At 30.3% G+C, this 25,377-nt stretch overlaps 3 protein-coding genes across 3 annotated transcripts in view; all 3 read left to right on the forward strand.

Moving 5' to 3' along the window:
• LOC113362940 (tubulin gamma-1 chain-like) overlaps positions 1-1,621 on the forward strand; it is a 9,268-nt gene extending 7,647 nt beyond the window's left edge. Inside the window, exon 8 of the mRNA XM_026605434.1 lies at positions 1,367-1,621. Coding sequence (XP_026461219.1) covers positions 1,367-1,621 — 255 coding nt within the window. The remainder of the gene's footprint in view (positions 1-1,366) is intronic.
• Positions 1,622-1,659: 38 nt separating this feature from the next.
• Positions 1,660-9,645, forward strand: LOC113362941 (integrator complex subunit 1-like). The gene is made up of 4 exons (XM_026605435.1): positions 1,660-4,665; positions 4,730-5,189; positions 5,254-5,495; positions 7,026-9,645. The coding sequence occupies exons 1-4, from the start codon at positions 1,660-1,662 to the stop codon at positions 9,531-9,533; spliced, it is 6,216 nt and encodes a 2,071-aa protein (XP_026461220.1). The 3' UTR covers positions 9,534-9,645.
• Positions 9,646-11,819: 2,174 nt separating this feature from the next.
• Positions 11,820-18,108, forward strand: LOC113373001 (tubulin gamma-2 chain-like). Its single transcript, XM_026613343.1, has 10 exons — positions 11,820-11,942; positions 13,561-13,673; positions 14,001-14,237; positions 15,612-15,748; positions 15,814-16,008; positions 16,609-16,720; positions 16,890-17,021; positions 17,471-17,653; positions 17,709-17,901; positions 17,972-18,108. The coding sequence occupies exons 1-10, from the start codon at positions 11,894-11,896 to the stop codon at positions 18,007-18,009; spliced, it is 1,389 nt and encodes a 462-aa protein (XP_026469128.1). The 5' UTR covers positions 11,820-11,893; the 3' UTR covers positions 18,010-18,108.
• Positions 18,109-25,377: the final 7,269 nt, after the last annotated feature.

Raw genomic sequence — 25,377 nt, forward strand, 5'->3', positions numbered from 1 at the left:
AATTGAAATTTTTTGCATATCTTCACGTTTCATAGGTTTCTGAACATTTTGGCATACCTTATAAAAAATGTATGTATGGATACAATTTTTCGTCCACGTTTTCGGGCGCACGGACCAACCTATTTGAATGATTAAAAAATTATTTGATTTCTATTGATAGGGAGATGTGCTGATTAGTTTTTGGCAAAGGCAGGTCCAGCCATAGAAATCGAGTTTATAAGAGAACGGAGCGTCTGATTTGAATGATTCAAAAAACATTTTACTTGTATTGACGGAATGAACAACAAGGCAGTTCTAGGGTTTTCGGAGATCTAGTAAAAAAAGTAAAAAACAATGCCATTTCGCGGTCAGAAATGATCATTAAAAAAGTTCAAAATTTTCAAAAAAATTCAAATTATAAAAAAAAATTCAAATTGTTCAAAAAAGTCTTTTTTTTTTTCAAAAATTTCAAAGTTTGCAAAAATTTTATTTTTTCAATGTTTTAAAGAACATTTTAAGATTTTTTAAAAGTTCCTGAATTAGTTATTTTTGTTCTACAAGCTCAGGATTTTTAAAAGTTTTAGTTTTTGTTACGGGAAGTTCCAGCAATTTGCCTTAAGGCACGATGCCATGCACAACTAGTTTATTTTTTAAATCAAATGAGACCAAAATTGGAAAAGTATGTGTGTGTATGTGAGCCGATTTTTGACTTATCGACGTTTTTTTTTCAAAAACCGACTGGACCGATTTTAAAAATGTAATAGCCATTTGATGTATCTCGACAAGAACTAGCATCGATTAGTTTTGCGCGCCGATCTGCGGAGCCGTTTCTTTATAATTAGCAAAACAGTGTAAAAATTGTTGTCCACGCTTTAGTGCACAATTTTGAAACAATTTTAAAACTGTTCAAAAGACATTGGTTGGGAATCGCGTTTCTGCTAAAGATCGGCAGGGCCGTTTCTTCGTAATTAAATGTTGGATTTTTTAATGATTTTGGTGTAACTTTGTATAAAAATAGATTTCGTAATCTAAAATAACATACTAAAATATTATAGGCCTTCGAATTTCGCTGTGTGCTTAAGGGATTCCAATTAGAATCTATGCTGAAGCATATGTACATTCTTTGGTGCTTTGTAGGTAGCTACTGATTATAGTTGACGTCCACACTTAATAATAAAAATTAACTGTATTTTAAGAACATCAAATGTGTTAAACAAAATATTTTTAACAAATAGTATAAGTACGTTTGAAATACGCCAATTACAGAAAAAAATATTTTTTAATTAACAGTTGAATATTGCCTAAATATGATTATAATTATACATATTGGGAAACAAAAGCAACTTAAGGCAATTAGTTTATATGTTGTTTATTTTTCTCCCTTTAGGTGAGGCGCATGGTAGGAGTCTTATTAGCAGTCGCACAGCACAGAATAACTGAACAAGATGTCATTACGATGCTTCAAGTTCCCTCACCATATTCCTGGTGTACCAGTGTAAGATCAATGCCACCTCATGGTTTGTACTTATGTGATGTTGAGTATCGTGATGAAGATTTGATGTTACCTCTTGATTATATAGAAAAGCATCAAAATTCAAAAGAAATTTATGATACAGCGAACTTGCGGCACATTAAATATTAAATCGATAAAAGTAATTCAGATAAAAACAGTTGTTAAAAATGGATCGTAAATTAAACCCTTCCCAACGTTCGGGTAAATCTAAATTATCCCACCATGCAGGAGATTTGTTTGCTTTGGGTTCCAAGCAGTCGTCAAGCTCTTCCAAAGATATTTCAGACAAACGCAATACGTCAATGCCTATTTCCAAACCCCAATGGGACTCCTCAAGCTCTAGTAAAGTCTCTTCCCTAATTGCTAGCAAACGTGAAGCCCCAGCGTCGAGCGCTAGTGCGGTGCCTTCCAAAAAACCAAAATTAGTAACTGCTCTAACTAGACCTTTACCCCAAAGCGCTTCGACTGTCACTGCGCCTGTTGTAGAACCCTGGGAGGCTCATACGGCTGAATTTGAAGCTCCTGAATTAGTTATTTTAGTTCTACAAGCTCATGATGATAATCAAACTGAGACTGTTGTCAATACCATTTGTGGGGCTTTAAAATTAATGAAAAGTCCCAGGTGGAAGTTTGATTCGGTTTTGTACTTCGGGTTGTGCTATTTAGGTAAATTGAGACCTAAAATATTCCTGAATAGCACGATTACATCAGCCTTGTGCAGTTTGTTGAAACGTGAATCAAATACCAATATCAAAACCAGGACAAACTTGCAAGTGCCAGTTTTAGCTGCTAACTTATTAGCTCGAGCATATCAAGACAAAAAAGACTGGCCTATTAATTTTGTTAAGTGCTATGTAGAAGATGCTTTAAATGAAAGAGCTTGGGTGGATCACGACGATTGCAAATTGTTTGTCGGAAATGTGCTTACAGCTTTTAATACAATCATACCAGCTCAACATTTGTTGCAAAATGAAGCAACAGAGGTTGCTAAAAGCGGTTTAGTTGTATCAGGCGTAAGCTCACCTTTAACAATGTCCGACGACGAATCAAGCGAGAACTCACCGATGCCTTTAAAACAAAGTCAGGACATCGAGGCAAGGATTATGAAGAGATACGCGAATTGTGATGGTATCGAGACATACATGGTTGAGATGCTCAAAGATTCTATAAATAAAAGAACGTCTCCAACTGATTTTGTTACCAAGAACACATTGAAGTTGATGTCAGCTGCTTGTGGTTTGGTGGAGATTAGATTATTAGCAGTGTCCAGGTTGGAAGTTTGGTTGCACAATGCTAAATTGATGAAGCCAGCTCAGGAGTTGCTGGCTTATTTATGTTATAATTTTGGAACAAAGACACAGAAGGATATAGAAGTTGTCATACAGTATGTCAAGATTAGACTTAAAACAAAACCTTTGTGCAACAGTTATCTAAGTTGTTTAAAAGCTATTGTTAAAGAAAACGTTGAAATTATGAATTTGTTAATGAAGCATACAATATTCAACGAGTTCTCGAACGCTAGAAACCCAAACAACATCTCTATGGTTGTTTTGATGTTCCAAGAACAACCGGACAAAGCTCCTGTTGCTTTAGCAGAAATCTACAAAGAATACTTATTAAATCGTGACGACTGTTTGCGTGCTTTGAGATTATTCCTGCGAGAACTCGTCCGCGCTTTAAGATACGACGTTAACTTATACCTATTTTGTTTCACTCTTGTTTCCAAAGACAGAGCTTTCAACACCAATGTAGAAAACTTCGACGCTCGTGACCGTGTACTCTCATCCATCTCAGACTTATTCTGTCTCTGCATGCTTCTAGGAATCTCACCACAAGTAAAAGAAGCTTCCAGTTCATGCTCTCGTGGAGATAAAAAAGACTTGAATGTTTTGCAATCGTATCAATTGCAAGTGTCAAGGATCCAATTTGAGGCAATACGTTGGATGGAGAAAGTAGTTCCTGGTTTGTATAAACCGCCTACACCAGAATATTTAGGGCACATACGAAAATTGTTGTTTTTAGAAAATAATTACGAGCCTTATGTTAAAATTGATACTTGGCCTCCGGAGTCTGAACGCGGTTTGTTTTTTAAGTTGGTTGGGGAAGTTCGTGTGCACCAGAACACTTTATTGAGGTTGTGTAAGATTGGGCAACAGAAATCTTGTCCAATGCCTCCAATGGATGCTTTGGAAATCTGTGAACAGATGGTTAAGCGTTCAGGGGATCTGACACAAGATTATTTACCTTTAATGCACTTTGATAAAGTTGAAATAATTGACAACTTGTTTAGACTGACACAATATCATTATCCAGACAACATAACTTTGCCTTACGGCTATTCACCTCCCACATTAGCTGTGACGGTGCCTTATTGGAAAGCTTGGGGTATTGTTTTAATTTTAGCAGCTCACAATCCAATGTCTATAGGAGTCGTTTGTTGGGAGCAATATCCTATTTTAAGGACTTTAATGGAAATGTGTATCACAAACCAATTTGTGTATCCTCCGCCAACATCTTTGTGCGGCCAAAACTTTCCTGAGGAACGCGAGATCGAGCGCTTAGAAAAACAGGAAATAATAGAATTAGAAACTCATTTAGCTGCTGCTACTACCCAAATGAAAATTACGGAAGAAACGAGTCTTTTGGTAAACCAATTGATGCGTTATGACCCTACAGGTCCTCCAAGAAAACCAACATCAAACGTTTTGGAAAACTTAGCACTTTTGAACAAAACACATAACCTGGGTCACTTATTCTGTCGGTCCAGAGAACCAGATTTTCTAATGGACATCATCCAACGCCAAGGAAACTCTCAAAGCATGCCCTGGCTTGCAGAGTTGGTTGAAAACTCGGAAAGTGTTTCTTTATTACCAGTCCAGTGCTTGTGTGAGTTCTTGTTGAGTCCTGCAGGAGGAAACCAGGATAAACACATTCAATTACTTCATCACTTACAAGAACTGGTGACCAATCCGGAGTGTTCACCGCAGACCGCTTGTGAGGTGTTGGATTATTTCTTGAGAAGACTTGCTTCTCCTCAAAAGTCATCCAGGATGCAGTCGGTTAAGGGACTTAAGATGCTTTTGAGTTGTGTTAGCACAGAAGAGGCAAGAGGGAGTGGATGGCTGATTAAGCAGCTGCCAATGGTGCCTCATTTTGAACATATCCGGATGCAGGTAATAAATAAAACATAACTACCCTTATTGTATCAGTTATTATCATTGTGTTATCTTCTTCCAGGTAATAACCGCCCTCAGAGCAGCCTGTCAAATTGACATGATCCCTGAAAACATTGTCCATTATCTTCGTTTCTTAGCCCAACACACCACGACTTGCTCTGAAGAAGAAATGTCAGAGCTAGTTCTTGACTTGGCCCAGCTGGTAGTCGAAAGAGTAATTTTAATGAATTCCATTATGACTAACAGAGAACTAAATGAAGAAGCTAAAACTTCTCTGCTCACTTTGTACTGTAGCTATTTGAACAGGGTAAAAATACCGCGAGGAGACGAGACTAATGTGTTTCCTCAGGATGCTCAAGACGTTTATTTGATTAAATGGAGTACAGGTGAGGAATGTTTTATGGTTTTGAATGTTGTTCATGCCATGATTTTGCTGCTGACGTACGATGGAGGTGATAGGAGTCTTAATGAGATGCTGCTCGATGCTTGGTTTCCTGCAGACCTTAAACTAGTACCCAGAGGTAGGAGATAAATCACATACAATATATTAATTTTATTTTCTTATATCTGTTAAACATTTGCCAGGTTTTACCTATGATGCAACAAGCAATGAAATAAAAGAGACTTCTCTCTATCCTGATTGGATTCTTTTGAGGATGGTTCAATCACCTGTCCAGAGATTGGTTGATGCAAGTCTTAGATCTATCAGACCAGTTCAGCTGTTGATGTTTATGCAATCATTTGGTTACTCGTTGCAGTCCATGGGCAAATGTTTGAAGGTGCTTGATAATTGGGCTGCTAGCGAACAGGCAGCTTGTGCTGGACAGGTAGGAGAGGAGTTTTTTTTAATTGAAGACCAAGTTTTTTTTATTAACTGCCCTTTTTTATCAGAAAATTCGATGTCTATTTTTATATTTTGTCAATGTTTCCAGTAATTCCGAAATTGATAAATGTGTGTGATGAAATTTGATCAATTTGTACGCGGTTTGCACCGATTTCATAAAATTTGATAAAATTTAGCCAGGACGCTCGTTGATTTGTTTGGCGCCATGATTAGCAAAGACGTTTCGTTATAATTAGCAGATAAATGCAACATTTCTCGCGAAAATTCTTCACCGATTTTAAAAATTTAAACGAAAGATATCAGTTGAGAATCGTGCTAATAAGTATTTGTTGAAGATTGGCCGGGCTGTTTCTCAGAAACGGCTGAACCGATTTCAAAAATTCGATGTAACTCCTATGAAGACTAGCGTTTACCAGTTTTGTGCGACTATCTGCCGAGCCGTTTCTTTGTAATTAGCAGAAAAACCAAGTTTCAGCTCTCATTTTTTCATTTTACTTAAATAGCTGAATCTCAATTCTTATTGATTAAGTTGATTATGATTATGTATGGAAGTTTATGCAACTCGCCTTAAGGCAAAATGCCACTTACAACTAGACTTTATATTTATTTTTAACTTCCCGTAGGGCAAGTTATAGTAATCGCAAAAAAATCGAAAATAAAATTTTTTATATATCTTTACGTTTCAGAGGTTTCTGAACATTTTAGCATACCTTAGAAAAAATGGATGTATGTGTGTGTGTGTGTGTGTATGTATGTACGTGTGTGTATGTATGTGCGGATACAAATTTTCGTCGACGATTTCGGGAACACGGATCAACCGATTTGAATAATTCAAAAAGCATACGATTCGTATTGATAAGGAGACGTGCTGATTAGTTTTTGGCGAAGGCAGGTCCAGCGGTTCCAAAGATACGGGGCAAAAAGTGCCGAAAACGGTAACTCAGTTTTTAAGAAAACGGAGTGTCCGATTTTAATAATTCAAAAAACATTTGACTTGTATTGACAAGATGAAGAATTGATCAAATTTTCATGAGGGCAGGTCTAGCGGTTTCGGAGATCTAATGAAAAAAGTAAAAAAAATGCCATTTGGCGGTCAAAAATGATCATTAGACATATGCACATAAAATTATCAGATATTTTATAGAGATTTTAACAATAAGTATGAATTTTGTTTGCATTCCTATGGGTTCCGTACCAATGTTTATTCGTTAGACGGCGACGCGGCGCTTACGCGCTTTGACATTTTGTCTCTATGCAGTTAAAGCAGTACGATTGCTTTGAAAAAAAGTTCAGATCTTCCAAAATATCCCAAAATAAAGAAAACATTATTATTTAATTTATAGTTTCTCAATTATCTTATTTTTTCGAAGTAAATTTTTTCTAAAAATGTCAATCGTTTTTAAAAAAATAATAATTTTTGGTGCGGGAAGTTCCAGCAATTTGCCTTAAGGCACTTAATTGCCTTAAGACAGAATTCCACTTACAGCTAGTTTATGATATTATTCCTTTCCAGATTATGGAAAATGGTAAGCCCTTCATCGGCATGTGCATAGCTGTCCAACACATGAGAGGAGTAGCTGATGGCAAAGTTTTCCTCCGAGTCTGCAACATCAAAGAAGAGAAGTATCCCATAATTTTATTAAAACGTCTTCAAGACATCGACATTACATCTTATATTCACAAAAATCCTGTCTTCTGCAAACCAAAAATGCAACAAAGATCTTTACGTTCTGTTCTTAACGAGATGCTGTTTGAACAACCGAATAGTTCTACAGAATACACCAGTTGGATTTTGAGGAAAATAGCCGTGGAACAGAAGGAAAAGACTTTGAGGGCCAATTCTGTTTTGTTTCAGGTTTTGAAATTTATAAAAGACTTGGATGATGACAGGTTGCTGAGTTTGTTCGTTGTGAAATCGCCGTTGTTGTTATCGTTGTTTCATTTATTACTATCCAACAGCTCGGAGTTTGTTAAAGACTTGCTATTTTGTATTTTTCATAAAGCGATTATTAAAACGAACGTCATGTTTGACACCAGCGAAGTGTTGTACCGGTTGTTAAGAAACACCATTTTGCAAAATGATGCGCCGAAAAGTGGTATCAACACAATAACAAATTTAAAAACAACCCCTATCGAAAATTTGGAGTCTTATATAAAAGATTTAGTTTTAAATAAGGCTAACAATGATGTACAAGATTCACAAATTGTTGATTGTATTTGTTCCTGGTTGTTAGAAGATGATAGTGACTTGGATTCCCAAAGTGACTTCAAAACGCAGATTGAACGCAGTCAAAAGAACGGCATGTTGATCGATTGGGTTGCTGCAATCGAACCTAACATGGTTAATTCCAATTCCAAAGTGCAAATGGACTTGTTGTTTAGCAGCAAAGCTGATAAAAAGGGCTTCAGACCGTATTTACTTACTTTATTAACGCACCAGGCCAATTGGTCCACGTTAGCACATTGCGTAAATTTCCTATTATCAAAAACTTATTTAGATTACGACTCTTCAGCAGTTTTAGACTTCCTAATGACTTTAATATCTAATCCAAAACTTTGGCAAGGCCGTGACAAAGTTATTTCCAAACGTAATCCTACAGAAGATGTTTTGGAATTGTCAATACACAAAATTTTGACAGTCTTGGATTACGCTTTGCTAGAAGCTTTGTGTTTTTACAAAACAGGCACCAAAGATGATGTGATCAAAAGAATTGATTTGAGGTTGCCTTTGCTTTTGCATTGCATGCGGAACGATCAGCATATTGTCAAAGTTATTGTGCAGTATTTGTATATGCAGCTGGTCCGTAAAGACATAGAAATTGAAAGACGCAGAGTTGTTGCACAATTTTTGATCCAATTGTACATGATAATGCCTGTTATAGTTTTGTACCAACCTGGTTTAAACTTTGTGGTGAACAATACTGATGTTAAACATTCTGTAACGAGTTGTAAAATTGATACAATGTGCCAATCTATATTCACAGCTTTATCATCAACCCCTTTACTCAAAGATTGGCATCGAAAGTCTCAGGACTTAGATATGCTGGCCAGAAAAGTATCAGCAGTGCATCCAAATATTGTTTTGAGACACCTGTCGATGATTGCTAGCTCGTTGCAAGGCAGGATACATTTGGAGTTTGCACAATTTAGAAGCAGGTATCATTTAGCTTTGTTTAATCATATTATAGGTATTTTGGAGTTGTTGACACCAATGTTGTTTAGAAAAGAGCATCAAAAAGATTTAGAAATCATAATTTCATTGTACATCAACTTGTTTAGAAGACACATAAGTTTTATCAAAGATTTAACAAACTTAGCTGTTAGATTCTTTAATTTGTTACAAAATTATATAAACTATTGTCCAAAACGTGCTTTGGGTTATATAAAAACACATTCCAGTACTCTACAAGATTTACACATAACATTACCACACTTACAAAATTTAAAGAACATTGCAAACGGTGTCAGCCTTTTACACCAGCACAAAGCACATAAAAACAACATCGAAGAAATGTGTTTGGAGATGGGAATGGTCACCATGAACATTCTACCTGTACAAGCAGAACCTTGCCCAATACAATTCAACACTTTAGCAAACTCTTTATCAAAAGTGCAAGTTGATGAAGTCATAGCAGCTTTACAGGAACTAGATCACATAACAAACAAAAAACCTGAATTGTTAATCAAAATAATAGAGCCTATTTGTGCATTAATAAATTCTACAAGCCAAAATGTACGTAACTTAAGCCACACCTTGTTGTTGAGACATCTAAAATATTCACCGCAGAGTTTACCCTGCACAAATATATGCTTCACATCTTTAATGACAAGTTTGAAGTCTAGTGATCCTGATATTAGAACCAGCAGCTTGGAAAGGATTCAGGATTATATAATTTGTTTACAAGAACATAGTTTGCTGATTTTGCAAACGTTGTTTAGAATGGGGGTGCAATCGAAGGCTAATACGATGCCATATATATCAAAGTGTGTCACAGCACTGAAACTGCAAGATGGAAATTGATACAAGAGGTTAATTATTATAAAGAAACATTATTTTTATTAATAACTGTGTATATATTAGTGTTGGAAATGAAATGTGTCCTTAGACAAAATAGAAATGCTTTAACTAATTGTGGAACAATATAAATGTATGTATTTTGTGTAATTTTTTTTGAATACAAATATTAGTGATTTAGTAGAAACACTTTGCAATTATTAACTACCTAAAGTAAAAATCTATTATATTTAAACTATATAAATAAAATAAGTCACTAGATAATGGATATTTTTGGTTCATGAAACGTGAGCAAGAATTGATATATAATTTTACAGAAAGGAAATAAAAATGCATTTTGTAGAGACTCTGGTAAGTAAATAGGAAAGATTTTAATGAAATAAACACAAATTAACATTCGGACTCATTTGCAATATGTATTTTCCATTGTGTGTTGCATTATGGGGGTTCTTTGTAATTATCATCACTAGGGCATTTAGGACTCTATATTCCTGGACAAGGAGTATCATAGACACGCAGATGGCCAAAGAAGATGAAGAAACTCTTGTTACCTACTTCTCTTATTCTTCTTTTAAATATGGACTCTATCCTGGACGAAATGTATTATAGAGATAAGAAGATACCCGAAGAAGGATAAAGAATCTATTATTTTCTACTTCCTACTCCTTTTACTATTCTTTTAAATATGAACTCTATCCTGGACAAAGAGATAATAAAGATAAGTAGATACCCGAAGAAAGATAACTCTTGTTTTTTACTTCTTACTCCTCTTACTCTTCTTTGAAATATGGACTCTATCCTAGGCAAAGAGTATCATAGAAGCAAGAAGATATCTGAAGAAAGAGTAAGAAAGTCTTGTTCTCCACTTTTTACATCTCCTATTCTTCTTTTATCTATGGTATCTATTCTAGATGAACAGTATCAAAGAGGCACAAAGCTACCTGAAGAAGATGAAGAAACTCTTGTCTTCTGCTTCATACTCTTCTTTAATCTATAGACTCTATTCTAGCCGAAGAGTATCATAAAGACAAGAAGACACCAAAGAAAGATAAAGAAACTTTTGTTTTCTACTTCCTACACCTATTACTTTTCTTCTAAATATGGACTCTATCTTGGACGAAGAGTTTCATAGAGACACATGGATGCCCGAAGAAAGATTAAGAAACTTTTGTTCTCTACTTTTTACTCCTCTTACTCTTCTTTTATCTATGGACTCTATCATAGACGAAGAGTATAATAGAAACACAAAGATGCTGAAGAAAGATTAAGAGTCTTCTTTCCTACTTCTCACTTTTTTTACCATCTATCTATCCTAGATAAAGAGTATCATAGAGACACAAAGATGCCTGAAGAAAGATTTGAGAGACTCTTCTTTCCTACTTCTCACTCTTTGTACCATCTATCTATCCTAGATAAAGAGTCTCATAGAGACACAAAGACGCTCGAAGAAATATTAAGAGATTCTTCTTTTCTGCTTCTCACTCTAATTACTCTCCACCTAGAGACACATAGATACCCGAAGCAAGATGAAAAAACTGTTGTTTTCTTCTTTTCACTCTTCTTATGCTTCTTTAATCTCTGGACTCTATCTTATGCATTTCTGATTTTATAAAGTGCAATCCATAGATAAAAGAAGAGTTTATGGTGTAATCTATATTTAATAAATCTTTGTTTATACACCCTAGAGTCTTAAAGTGTATTTACTCCTCTAAAACAACTCATTTAAACAAATAAACAATATTTAAACGATTTGTTTTGACTATTTTAACGAACCTTGAATAGAGATAGAGCTCATAGTCTTAACAAATATCATAGGCCTAAGAAATACATTTAAATTTGGACTACATGTAGTTATAAAAATGTGTTAATAATTGGAATAATTGGAATTGTGCTTCCAACATGCAACGTGTATGTTCTAAGTTCAAATGCATATGATCATAAGATATAAGATCATAATAAGAGATATTGGGAAGTTTATCTTAAGAAAGATAACATTTTAAACTACTTTTTTTAAATTACATTTTATTCTATATTTTAAATTTGAATTTCAACGATAACTTCAGCTGTACATTTTATGTTGGCTGCACAAAATTTTTGCTCCAACAAATTTTTATACTTCAATTTCATTATCATCAAAATGTGATTGTTTATTTGTTTTTATTATTATTTAGTTAACATGTTAGATTCTAAATTAATTTAAATTACTAAATAAAGTAAATTCAAAAATAAATCAAATATTGTTCAGAAATCTTTGTACGGTTGGTTAACCTGCTCAAGAAATACAAGCTGTCAAAACAACATGAACGGTCGTTGTTTTTGCATAAGTTATCTTTAATTATTAATAAAATATAAATAAATAAAGCAAGATGCCGAGTGAAATGATAACTTTGCAGTTGGGGCAGTGCGGAAACCAAAGTATAAATTATATTTTACAAATAATTATATATTTTTGTGCATTTGTGTGATTTTGTATCAGATGTCAGATGTTAATTGATTTATGATAAATGTGATAAATGATAAATACTTGAATGTTTTGAGGTTGTTTTGAGAATTATGTGATTTATTTATGAAATTCTATGTAAAATTATGTATATTATGTAGTTTAAAGCTTGTTCATAGATTTTTGGAAAACATAACCAAATTCTGTCAATTCACCATTTGTTTACTAATAAACAATAAATCAATCAATTTGTTTACTAATAAACAATGGTAATACTAAAACAACCGTTGACAGGACTTTATTATAATTTCACCTATTTATCATAAAGTTTTTGACATTTTTTGTGCCAGTCATATTGATATATTTTTTATAATGTATGTATTTACTTTTCCCACAAGTTTATAACAATAACTACTTAAGTCCCAAGAGTATTACAAAATTTTTGTAAGAGTTACCACTTCTCGATTACAAATTTAAGCTATGGTCCTTTATTAATAGTTTTTCCTATGAATGATTCAATTTCTATTATGGTCTTCTCTAATAATATAATTTATTATAAATATTCGTGTCATAAGTGAAATAGTAACAAAACTTTTGTAAAAGTTACAACTTCTCGATTACAAATCTAAGCTATGATCTTTTGTTAATGTTTTTTCCAGGATTAATACAATTTCAATTATGGTTTTCTAATAAAATAATTAATTATAATTATAAGACCATAATTCAAATTGTATTAATCATAGAAAAAACATTAAAAAAGGATCATTGCTTAGATTTGTGATCATTACAAATTTTGACAAATTTTGTGCCATTCAGATTAATATATCTTTCATAATAATGTATTTACTATTTCCCACAAGTTTATAACAATAACCACTTAAGTGCCATAAGTATTACAAAATTTTTGTAAAAGTTACAACTTCTCGATTACAAATTTAAGCTATGATTCTTTGTTGATGGTTTTTCTTAAGATTAATACAATTTTACTTATGGTACAAGTATTTATAATAGATTGTATTATTAGACCATAATTGAAATTGTATTAATCATAGATTAAAAGAATTATTACAAAACATTTGTAAAAGTTACAAATTCTCGATTACAAATCTAAGCTATGATCCTTTGTTAATGGTTCTTCCTATGTTTAATACAATTTCAATTATGGTTTCTAATAATATAATTTATTATTATAATAAGACCATAATTAAAAGTGTATCAACCATAGAAAAAACAATAACAAACTATCATAGGTTAGATTTGTAATCCTGTAAAGGATCATAGCTTAGATTTATAATCATTACGAATCTAAGCTATGATCCTTTATTAATAGTTTTTCCTAAGATTAATACAATTTCAATTATGGTCTTCTAATATTATAATTTATTATAAATATTTGTGCCATAAGTGATCTTATTACAAAACTTTTGTAAAAGTTACAACTTCTCAATTACAAATCCAAACTATAATTTTTTGTTTATAGTTTTTCTTATTATTTATACACCTTCAATTATGATCTTATTGAGCTTTAATAAAGTTCTATTCTATACTAATTTAACTAGATTCATTTTATTAATAAATACTTTATTATTTCAGTTGGTTTTGAGTTCTGGAAACGATTATGTTTAGAACACGGCATATCTCCTTCAGGCGTTCTAGAAAGTTTTGCCACAGATGGAGTTGACAGAAAAGATGTATACTTTTACCAGGTTTGTTTAAAAATATAAATCATTATGTTTATTATTTATTTATATACATATATCTTTATCCCAGGCCGAAGATGATTATTAGGTTTATTTAAAAATATAAATTATTATGTTTAACATTTATTTATATACATATATCTTTATCCAAGGCCAAAGATGATTATTATAAAATATAAATTCATTTATCATATTTTTTTTATCCTAGGCTGATGTAAAATATATGTATTATTGTGTTTATCATAAATTTTTATACATAAATATCTTTATCCCTGGCCGATGATGATTATTATAAAATAAAAATTATCATTTATCATATTTCTTTTATCCCAGGCCGATGATGACCATTACATCCCCAGAGCAGTGCTGCTGGATTTGGAGCCCCGTGTCATCCATTCCATAATGAATTCAGATTATGCTAAGCTGTACAATCCTGAAAATATATTTTTGTCCAAAGATGGAGGTGGAGCTGGTAATAATTGGGCTTCTGGTTACCAACAAGGTGATAAATTGCAGGAAGAAGTGTTTGATATTATTGATCGAGAAGCTGATGGGAGTGATAGCCTTGAGGTAATAAATGATAATAAAAAAATATTTTTAACAATATTTGTTTAATAGTGTATATATATTGATTTTAACCCTTTCTACTCGCGAATTTTGAAATTTATATGAATTTTATTAATATGATGCCGAATGGGAAGGCGGCATCCGAGTGGGAAGGGTTAATACTTAGTGGATTATTAGGAACAAGATTATATAATAACAATTTAAATTGATAGCGATATTTAAAAGATCACACAATATTTTTAATGAGAATCCAACAAACAAACAAAAAGAGTGCGCGTAAGGTTCACACGCGATTGAAGTAAAACTTATTTGCTACTGTACAAGATGATATTTAAGTAAAAATAAATACATCATATAACAATTTTGAATAATGTTCATTAGTAATATGGTAACACTCGTGATGCACACATTTATTAGAATCAACCATTATACACATTTATATAATGATAAATTATAAATTATATATTTATAATAGCATTAAAAATATGTATAATATTTAAAAACAATAATGTAATTAAAGACATACTTCAAATATGACATGATCGGTTTGTCATTGTAATTAGCATTTAGAAATTAACCTTCTTTAGAGAAATGAAGTAATTGCTGATTAATAACTTCTATAACATTCATTCACACAGTGGATTATGTTAAACAACGCTTAAACAAATTTTGTTTTCGCAACTTTACTCGTCATCTAATTGTGTTTGAAGAACTTCATGTAATTAAAATTAACAAACATTCGTTGACTGCTTGTATTTTTTTTACTTTTTCACTGGCAATGTAATCTCATTCTTTGAACAGCTGTAATATCTGTCTTGCCTAAAAAATTTTTCCATTTTAATAACTTCAAAGATTTATAGAAACTATGAATAATATAGAAATAATTTATAATCAATAAACTTACGTTTAGTTCACGGCACAAATGTTTAATTTGTTTTATTATTTTCAAGGAACAGGTTAAAATATCATTCTAATTCAGGCATTTTTCATTAAATCAAGATTTGTACTACGATGTAACTTAAAAATGTTTATTTATCTATGCCGATTTCCTTGTTGGTATCGGTACGCACACAACGTTGATGCCGTTACGCATACAACGACAGATCTATTCATATGTACGACGACTAATCACAATCGACCCGTATAGAAATGATATCATCGAGAGCGAATGACGAATCATTGGCACTCGACTCTTATCTACTCTTATCTGCCGTAACGCACTTCCGTTGTATTTATACGTATTTACACTCTAGTCGCGCCTAAAGAAGTTTTACTTAAAAAATACCTACTTTTTCCATTTTTATAGCTAATATTTGTATCCAAAAGATAATTATAAATATTCTGGATTAATAAATACTTTATACACTATTTTTTCAGGGTTTCGTTTTATGTCACTCCATTGCTGGTGGCACAGGTTCCGGAATGGGTTCCTATATTCTTGAAAGATTATCAGACAGATTTCCAAAAAAACTTGTGCAGACTTACAGTGTCTTTCCTAACCAAGAAGAAATGAGGTTAATATTATGATATGTTAACGTTTAACTTTTCTTTATTATATCTTTGTCTGTTACCATTTTAGTGATGTGGTTGTTCAGCCCTACAATTCCATGTTGACTTTGAAGCGTCTCACATCTTCTGCTGATTGTGTCGTTGTGCTGGACAACACTGCTTTGAATCGAATTGCTACTGATCGATTGCATATACAAAATCCTACGTTTACTCAAATTAATACTCTAGTCTCTACAATTATGTCAGTCTCTACAACCACTCTAAGGTAAAGTATAAATTTTAGAGCAAGAAATTAAAAAACAAAGAAATATACTAGAATTTTGCAAATTTAGACATGAAACATATTTTATTATTTTAGTTATTCATTATTTTTATTATTATCGTTGCCATTATTAATATTTTTATTTATTAGTTTTATTAATTATTATTATACATTTATTTAATTTATTTATAAATTAATTTTATAAATTATTTCAAAAAAACTAAATTTTGGTCTGTTTTAGAAATCCATTATTTTTGTATTATAATCTTTATTATCATTATTATTATTATCAAGTAAATAAATAAATAAATAAATTATTATTATTATTAATTCTTTTATGTATTAACTTTCCGTAGGGTAAGTTATAGTAATTGTTTTGTTTTAAGATTTTAATTATTTTTGTATTATTTTTTTTATTTATTTATTATTATTATTACTATTTTTATTTATTATTGTTACATAATTGTTTAACTCATTTTCATTTCTTTAATTTGATTTTCATAGCCCTCACTTTTAACTCAGAAGTAATTAAACGCTGCATAAAATTTTTAGTAAGTACAAATAAAAACAAAATCCCTCCATTATATTATATTTATTTTATAGATATCCTTCCTACATGAATAATGATCTGATTGGACTAATTGCGCCCCTGATTCCAACACCACGGTTACATTTCTTAATGACCGGATACACACCATTGTCTACAGAAAATGATGTGAGTAAAATAATTAATTATATATATAAGAATATAATTTGTAATTTGTAATGATTACAAATCTAAGCTATAAAACTTTGTTAATGGTTTTTCCTATGCATTGCTACAAATATTAACATGTTTGTAGTTACAAATGGTTTATAATAATATTGTTTCTTTTTTTTGTTAGACTGTAAATGTTAGAAAAACTACAGTGCTGGATGTTATGAGAAGATTGCTACAGCCTAAAAACATGATGGTTTCTACAAGCCCCGATAGGCTATCATCACAATGCTATATTAGCATTTTAAATATTATACAGGTAATAATTGAACATATATTGATACATAATTATACTTTTTATTAAAATTAAAAAGTAAGTATTAAAATTCAAAAGATTTGATAAATTCTATTCGATTATTAAAACTAAATGATTATTAAAACTAAAAAGGAAGACAAAGTTGTGTTTAAAGAATATAAGATTTGTTTATACAGAGTATAAGTTTTTTTATACAGTTGTTATTAAAATGAAAAACGAAGACAAAGTAGTGTTTATATAACTTCTAATAATTTTAATTACTATTATTTAATAAATTCCGATAAGTATTCTATATGGTTTGATTTCTATAGAAGCCAAACTATAGTTATATTTATAATTGACCACCGTTAAAAAACTTTTTAAAATAAAAATATTTTTAATTATATAATAATAATGTAATTGTACATATATAATTTTTTTTATTCATTTTCTTGACTTTATTCTATTTTTAGGGTGAGGTAGACCCTACACAAGTGCACAAAAGCCTTCAACGAATCCGAGAACGTAAATTAATAAACTGGATACCTTGGGGCCCTTCTAGTATCCAAGTAGCCTTGTCAAAGTCTTCTCCATATGTCCAGACAGCACATAGAGTTAGCGGTTTGATGTTAGCTAACCACACCAGTATTTGCTCTGTAAGTAAAATATATAAAAATCTGATTATTCAAACTAATTTTATTTATCTTTTAGTTGTTTGACCGTGCCATAAGTCAGTTTGATAAGTTAAGGAAACGAGAAGCTTTTATAGATCAGTTCAGGCGCATGGGTATGACAATGTTCAACGATACTTTTGAAGAATTGGATGACTCTCGGCAAGTTGTCCAGGAATTAGTGGAAGAATATCAAGCTGCAACAAAGCTTGACTATCTGACTTGGTGTCCTGGTAAAAAACATTCTTTGTATTATATGATAAGTATTAATATTATTGTTATTTGTATTTTTTTTCTTTTCAGAATCTAAGAGATCTGCCAAAAATGATTTAAATTGTTAAATAATATTTAGATGATGTTTTGCCATGTTTTAAACCTGCATGTGATATTATTTGTTCAATTTCATGTTGCCATATCATATGTTTAAAAGACACTTCACGTATTTGTTAACCCTTAGATATAAGATTTGTTTAACAAGTTAATATTTATTATACATATTAATTATTATAATAAATTCTTTTCATAAAAAACACATTGTTTGATTGCTGATGCAGTAATTTTTCTAATTATTTTATTTAAATATTTATTTATATATTAACAATAGTTAAAATGAATTAGGTAATTATTAACGTACTGATCGTATTTAAGTATTAGGATTGCAAATTTCTCTTGATTCGAGGATGTACGTGATCATCACGTGGTGGATTTTATATCAACGAATACAGATACCCTTTATAAATAACTCATTTTTGTCTTTCTACGAATTGTATTCATGGTTATTTGGTTCTGAGTACACAGATGGTGTGTAATATCTTCATTTAAGCCTAACTAAACTAAATTTCTTTACAAAATTTAATATAGTTGTAGTTATATTTGTTAATCGTGCAAAGATAGAGAAACTTTTAGGACATATAAAAAACTAATGAATAAGTTTTTGAATGAATTAAGTAATTAAGTTAACATACCCATTGTATTAATGTATTATAATGTATTATCAATGATAAAATCATAATAAACTCGTGTAAATTATCTTCAAATTGTGGATTATATACCTGCGAGTACAAATATCCTTTATAAATAACTCATTTTTGTCTTTCTATGAATTGTATCCATGGTTATGTGGTTCTGAATTTACAGATTCTGTACAATATCTTCATTTAAACCTAAATAATCTTAATTTCATTATATATTCAATAGAGTTGTAGTTATATTTGTTAATCGTGCAAAGACAGAAGAGCTTGTTACACTTATATTAAACTAATGAATAAGTTTCTGAATGAATTAAGTAATTGTTAATATACCCTTTGTATTAATGTATTAGGTTTTATATTACTCTTGATTCAATGATGAAATTTTAATAAACACATGTAAATTATCTTCAAATTATGGATAATATACCTGTGAGTACAAATATCCTTCATAAATAACTCATTTTTGACTTTCTATTAATTGTATCCATGGTTATTTGGTTCTGAGTACACAGATTGAGTGTAATATTTTCATTTAAACCTAAATAAACTGAATTTCATTGTATAAATTATCTTCAAATTGTGGATATATCTGTGAGTACAAATATTCTTTATAAATAACTCATTTTTGTCTTTCTATGAATTGTATCCATGGTTATGTTGTTCTGAGTAAACAAATTAGTGTGTAATATCTTTATTTAAACCGAAATAAATTAAATTTCATTACAAATTCAATATAGTTGTAGTTATATTTGTGAATCGTGCAAATATAGAGGAGCTTGTTAGATATATATAAATCTAATGAATAAGTTTTGTTATATAAATCTAATGAATGAATTAAATAATTGTTAACATACCAATTGTATTAATGTATTAGGTTTTTATATTCCTCTTGATTCAATGATATAATCTTAATAAACTCATGTAATTTATCTTCAAATTGTGGCTTATATACCTGCGAGTACAAATATCCTTTACGAATAGCTCATTTTTGTCTTTCTATGAATTGTATCCATGGTTATTTGGTTCCGAGTACACAGATTGTGTGTAATATCTTCATTTAAACCTTAATAAACTTAATTTCATTATAAATTCAATATAGTTGTTCTTATAATTAATAATCGTGTGAAGATAGAGAAGTTTATAAGGCAGATGAAAATCTATTGTGGTACCTATACTAATAACTTTATGAATAAATTTAGTAATTATTAACATACCTATAGTATTAATGTATTATGTTTTTACCAGTTAAATCAGTAAATACAAATATCCTTCATATATTGCCTCGCTTTTGTACTTGTGCAAATGTTATAGTCATAACATGGTTATGTTGTTCTGTGTAAACAGATTGTGTGTAATATCTTCATTTAAACCTAAATAAGCGTAATTTCATGGTGAAATTCAATATAGTTGATTTTATAATTAGATAATGTGCAAAAATAGAACATCTTATTGTGCATATATGCTTGTTGTAAATAGAAAACTTACTGTATACTAAATATTATTGAACTAAGAAATTATTAACATACCCTTTATATTAATGCATCAAGTTTTTATATTTTTGTTCTCAATAAACACAAATAATCAAACTAAGGTTTAAATTTAAATAATAAGTACTTGTTGCATTTACAAAATGAACGTTGGTGCTGGTTTTGACATACGAGAGAAAAAAATTACACAAAAATGTAAAATATATAATATAATATTATAATACTATTTTTAGAGTGCTTAAGCAATACTTATTTGAATTATAATTAATATACTCTTCTTTTATCTATGATTAATATATAATGTGTATTTCATTTATTTAAATATATATTGTGCAACAAATTAAATTACTTTTTATGTTGGTGACACTACACCAATTTTTGTGTACTTCATTTCATAGATAAGTAAACATAACTTCAACAAATAGATTTGAAAACTTCTCAATTATAATTATTAAAATTGCACCATTGCAGTTTGCTAAATAATGTCCAGGTTTTATTCAAATTAGCGAAAGAAATGTGTTAATTAATGGTGATAAACTTTATTTTTAGTGTGGTTTCAATGATTTTATTTGAAATTGTTTGTTGGTGCGTAATCCCTAATCCTATGTTATGAAGTTGAATTACTGAAGCAAAAGTGCATAATTAGTGTGCGGTGTTGTGTTTTAACTTGGTTTAGCATAGTATGTTTTAAATCGAAATTTCGAGCCGAGGTATGTTTTTCTCACCATCCGCCATTTTGAATTTGCGTGACAGCTATTAATTTAGCTGTTAATCAGCTCGCAGCTCATTAGCGTGTCACCCTCCGAACTGTTAACATCTCCGCGCAGTGCAGTGCAACAAATAAGTAAATATTATTTATTTTAAAACAAATCAGTGTCTAAAAAGTGTGTTCCGGTGTGCATCGTGCATTTAAAATGGTGAGTACTTCTTTTTTCATATAATTTTGCGCAATTATTGCGTTTTATTAACAGGATAAGTGACTGCGTCAGGTTCTGATGCAAACGATTTTGGCGTGTTTTAAAACGTCGTATGCGTGCTGTATTTGTTGATTTACGATAAATATGTGTATGTTTATTTAATATTATTGCACTTTTTCCCATTATTTATTGAGATTTTTGCATTTTTTTCGCAATTTAAAATTTGTGTTTTTGGAAAATCCAAGATGGCGGCCATACCACAACAAATGGTTTTCTTCTGTTTTTAACAATAAAGTGTTTCAACGACGTTTTATTAATAAAAATTTGATAAAGTTTGATATCTTGTATCTAATAGCACTAAAAAATGGGTCTGTACAGTTTTTTTGCAAAAAAAATAACATTAGGTTTTTCTGTCTTGTACCAAAACAAAATGGCGGCCAAACTGTCAACTAACGAAATTTTCAATTGCAATTTTAACATTACAATCGTATCTGCAATAATAATAATATACTGCTGTTTTTATCGTTTTTGGCAACAATAATATAAAATGGACTTTTGCTCATTTTATTATTTGTTGGCGATAAATAGCAACGATATTATTAATGAGACGTTTGCTGTTTTTTTTATTTTTGGCAACGATATTATAAATTGGACGTTTGCTGTTATTATTATTTTTGGCAACGATATCATAATGTTGCTGCTTTTATTATTATTATTCTTTTGACAATGAACAGCAACGATATTATAAATTGAACGCTTGCCGTCTTCAACTAAAATAAACTTGCTACTTTTATTATTTTTGGCAACGATATTATAAATTGGACGTTTGCTGATGTTTTTATTATTTTGGGCGTTGGACAGCAACGATATCATAAATTGGACGTTTGCTGCTATTATTAATTTTGAGTATGAACAGCAACTATATTATATACTCTTCTTTTATCTATGACAGCAACGATATTATATATTGGACGTTTGCTGCTTTTAATTAAAATAAAATCTAAACAATAATTATAATTTTTACTATGCTAAATAGTTTTTCTATTAATTAATTGAAGTCTCTTTTAATTACAGATATAGGCCATCATCAGTTACAATGACATCAGAATAGATCATCTGGAACATCCAAGATCCTCATCTTCATCATTCATTCTTGATCAAGATCTCCATCAGGTACAATGTTACTAATATATTAATATTATTGATAGAACATTTGCTGTTTTTATATTATTTTTGGCAACAATATTTTAAATTGGACATTTGCTACTTTATTATTTTGGCAACGATATTAAAAATTGGACGTTTGCTGCTTTTATCATTTTTGGCAACGATATTATAAATTAGACGTTTTGTATTATTTTGGTCATTAAACAGTAGCAACACAATATATAAATTGAACGTTTGCTGTTTTTATTATATTTTTGGCAACGATATTATAAATTGGACGTTTGCTGCTTTTATTACTCTTGAGTATGAACAGCAACGACATTATAACTTGGACGTTTGCTACTTTTATTTGAAATAAAATCTAAACAATAATTGCTAAATGCTAAATGCGATGCTAAATAGTTTTTCTATTAATTAATTTAAGTCTCTTTTAATTACAGATATGGGCCAATAATTCATCAAAATGGTACAATGACACCAAAACAGATCTTCTGGAACATCCTCTGTCCTCAATTAGGATCTTCATTGGTGATGGACATTATCAGGTACAGATTTATTACACAAATATTATTAATTGCTTGTTTGCTGCCTTTATTATATTTTTGGCAACGATATATATTAATTGGACGTTTGCTGCTTTTATCATTTTGGCAACGATATTATGAATGGGACGTTAGCTACTATAGATAAATAAGCATAAGACGTTTGCTACTTTTATTATTTTTGGCAACGGTATTATGAATTGGACGTTTGCTATCTTTGTTCTTTTGATTGTTTCTGGTGATGAACAGCAACGATACATAAATTGGACGTTTGCTGTTTTTATTATTTTGGCAACGATATTATATATTGGACGTTTGCTGATGTTTTTATTATTTTGGGCGTTGGACAGTAACGATATCATAAATTGGACGTTTGCTGCTTTTATTAATTTTGATTATGAACAGCAACGATATTATATATTGAACGTTTGCTGCTTTTAATTGAAATAAAATCTAAACAATAATTAATTTTTATCATGCTAATAGTTTTTCTCTTAATTAATTTAAGTCTCTTGTAATTACAGATATGGGCCATATTCATCAAAATGGTACAATGACATCAACACAGATCTTCTGGAAAATCCAAGGTTTTCAATTAGGATTTTTATTGGTGATGGACATTATCAGGTACAGATTATTACACAATATTATTAATTGGTCGTTTGCTGTTTTTATTATTTTTGGCAACGATATTATTAATTCGACGTTTGCTGTTTTTATTATTTATTATAAACAGCAACGATATTTTATAATTGGACGTATGCTGTTTTTATCATTTTTGGCAACAATATTACATATTGGATTTTGCGGCTTTATTCTATTTTTGACAACGATATTATTAATTGGACGTTTGCTTCTTTTTATCATTTTTGGCAACGATATTATTAAATTGGACGTTTGCTGATTTTATATTATTTTTGACAACGATATTATGAAATTGGTCGTTTGGCTGCTTTTATATTATTTTGGGACTAACGATATTATAAATTGTTTTATTATTTTTGAGTATGAACCAAGCATATGAAATTATAAATTGGACGTTTGCTGTTCTCAACAAAAATAAAATCAAAACAATAATTAACTATTACTATTTTAAATAGTAATTCCATTAATAATTTAAGTCTCTTTTAATTTCAGATATGGGCCATCATCAGATACAATGATATCAAAATAGATCTTCTGAAACATCCAAGGTCCTCATTAGTTTTATCATCAGTGATGGACATTATCAGGTATAAATATATTTCACAATATTATTATTTGTTGTTTAATGTTTTTATTATTTATCTGGCAATTATATTATAAATTGGACGTTTGCTGTTTTTATTATTTTGAGTATGAACAGCAACGATATTATAAATTGGACTTTTGCTGCTTTTATTTCTGGTAATGAACAGCAACGATATTATAAGTTGGACGTTTGCTGCTTTTATTATATTTTTGGCAACGATATTATTAATTGCACGTTTACTGCTGTATTTTAGGCGATGAACAGCAACGATATTGTAAATTGCATTATCTGGCAATGATATTATAAATTGGACGTTTGCTGTTTTTATTATTTTTGAGTATGAACAGCAACGATATTTAAATTGGACTTTTGCTGCTTTTATTTCTGGTAATGAACAGCAACGATATTATAAGTTGGACGTTTGCTGCTTTTATATATTTTTGGCAACGATATTATTAATTGCACGTTTACTGCTGTATTTTAGGCGATGAACAGCAACGATATTGTAAATTGGACGTTTGCTGTTCTCAACTGAAATACAATCTAAACAATAAATAATTATAATTATTACTATTAATTATTACTATTTTAAATAGTAATTCCGTTAATTGATTTAAGTCTCTTTTAATTACAGATATGGGCCAACAATTTATCAAAATGGTACAATGATATCAAAACAGATCTTCTGGAAAATCCAAGGTCCTCAAATAGGATCTTCATTGGTGATGGACATTATCAGGTACAGATTTATTACACAATATTATTAATTAGTCGTTTGCTGTTTTATTATTTCTGGCAACGACATTATTAATTGGACGTTTGCTACTTTTATATTATTTATGGAAACGATATTATTAATTGGACGTTTGCTGTTTTTATTATTTTTGAGTATAAACAGCAACAACATTATAAGTTGGACGTTTGCTGCTTTTATATTATTTTTTAACAGCAACGATATTATATTAAATGGACGTTTGCTGTTCTTATTATTTTGGGCGTTAAACAGCAACGATTCTATAATTTGGACGTTTGTTGCTCCCAACATAAATAAAATCTAAGCAATAAATAATAATACTATGCTAATAGTATAATATTTATAATACAATACTATAGTATTGTGTATAGTTATAGTAATTTCATTAATTAATTAAAGTTTTTTTTAATTACAGATATGGGCTATCATCTGATACAATAAAATCAAAACAGATCCTCCAGAACATCCAAAGTGCTTAATTAGAATCATCCTCATTCAGGATCATCAGGAATAAAAGCTATAAGCTTTTTTTTAAATGTTTACAAATTCAATTTACTACAAGCATTTTTTAATATCAGTATATGTTTTTACAGTAACACTTTTTAGGTACTGCAAAAGAAAACCAAAGGGTCATTAAACT

This window comes from Ctenocephalides felis, unplaced genomic scaffold, assembly GCF_003426905.1.
Source record: "Ctenocephalides felis isolate EL2017-DRISC unplaced genomic scaffold, ASM342690v1 CF-g0.4_SCAFFOLD_00845, whole genome shotgun sequence".
Lineage (NCBI taxonomy): Eukaryota > Metazoa > Arthropoda > Insecta > Siphonaptera > Pulicidae > Ctenocephalides > Ctenocephalides felis.

Coding starts and splice junctions, on each gene's coding strand:
- LOC113362941 (XM_026605435.1), top strand. CDS start 1,660: ATGGATCGTAAATTAAACCCTTCCCAACGTTCGGGTAAATCTAAATTA. Junction 4,666..4,729: donor TTGAACATATCCGGATGCAG/GTAATAAATAAA, acceptor ATCTTCTTCCAG/GTAATAACCGCCCTCAGAGC. Junction 5,190..5,253: donor CCTTAAACTAGTACCCAGAG/GTAGGAGATAAA, acceptor AACATTTGCCAG/GTTTTACCTATGATGCAACA.
- LOC113373001 (XM_026613343.1), top strand. CDS start 11,894: ATGCCGAGTGAAATGATAACTTTGCAGTTGGGGCAGTGCGGAAACCAA. Junction 14,238..15,611: donor ATGGGAGTGATAGCCTTGAG/GTAATAAATGAT, acceptor CTATTTTTTCAG/GGTTTCGTTTTATGTCACTC. Junction 17,654..17,708: donor ACCACACCAGTATTTGCTCT/GTAAGTAAAATA, acceptor TTTATCTTTTAG/TTGTTTGACCGTGCCATAAG.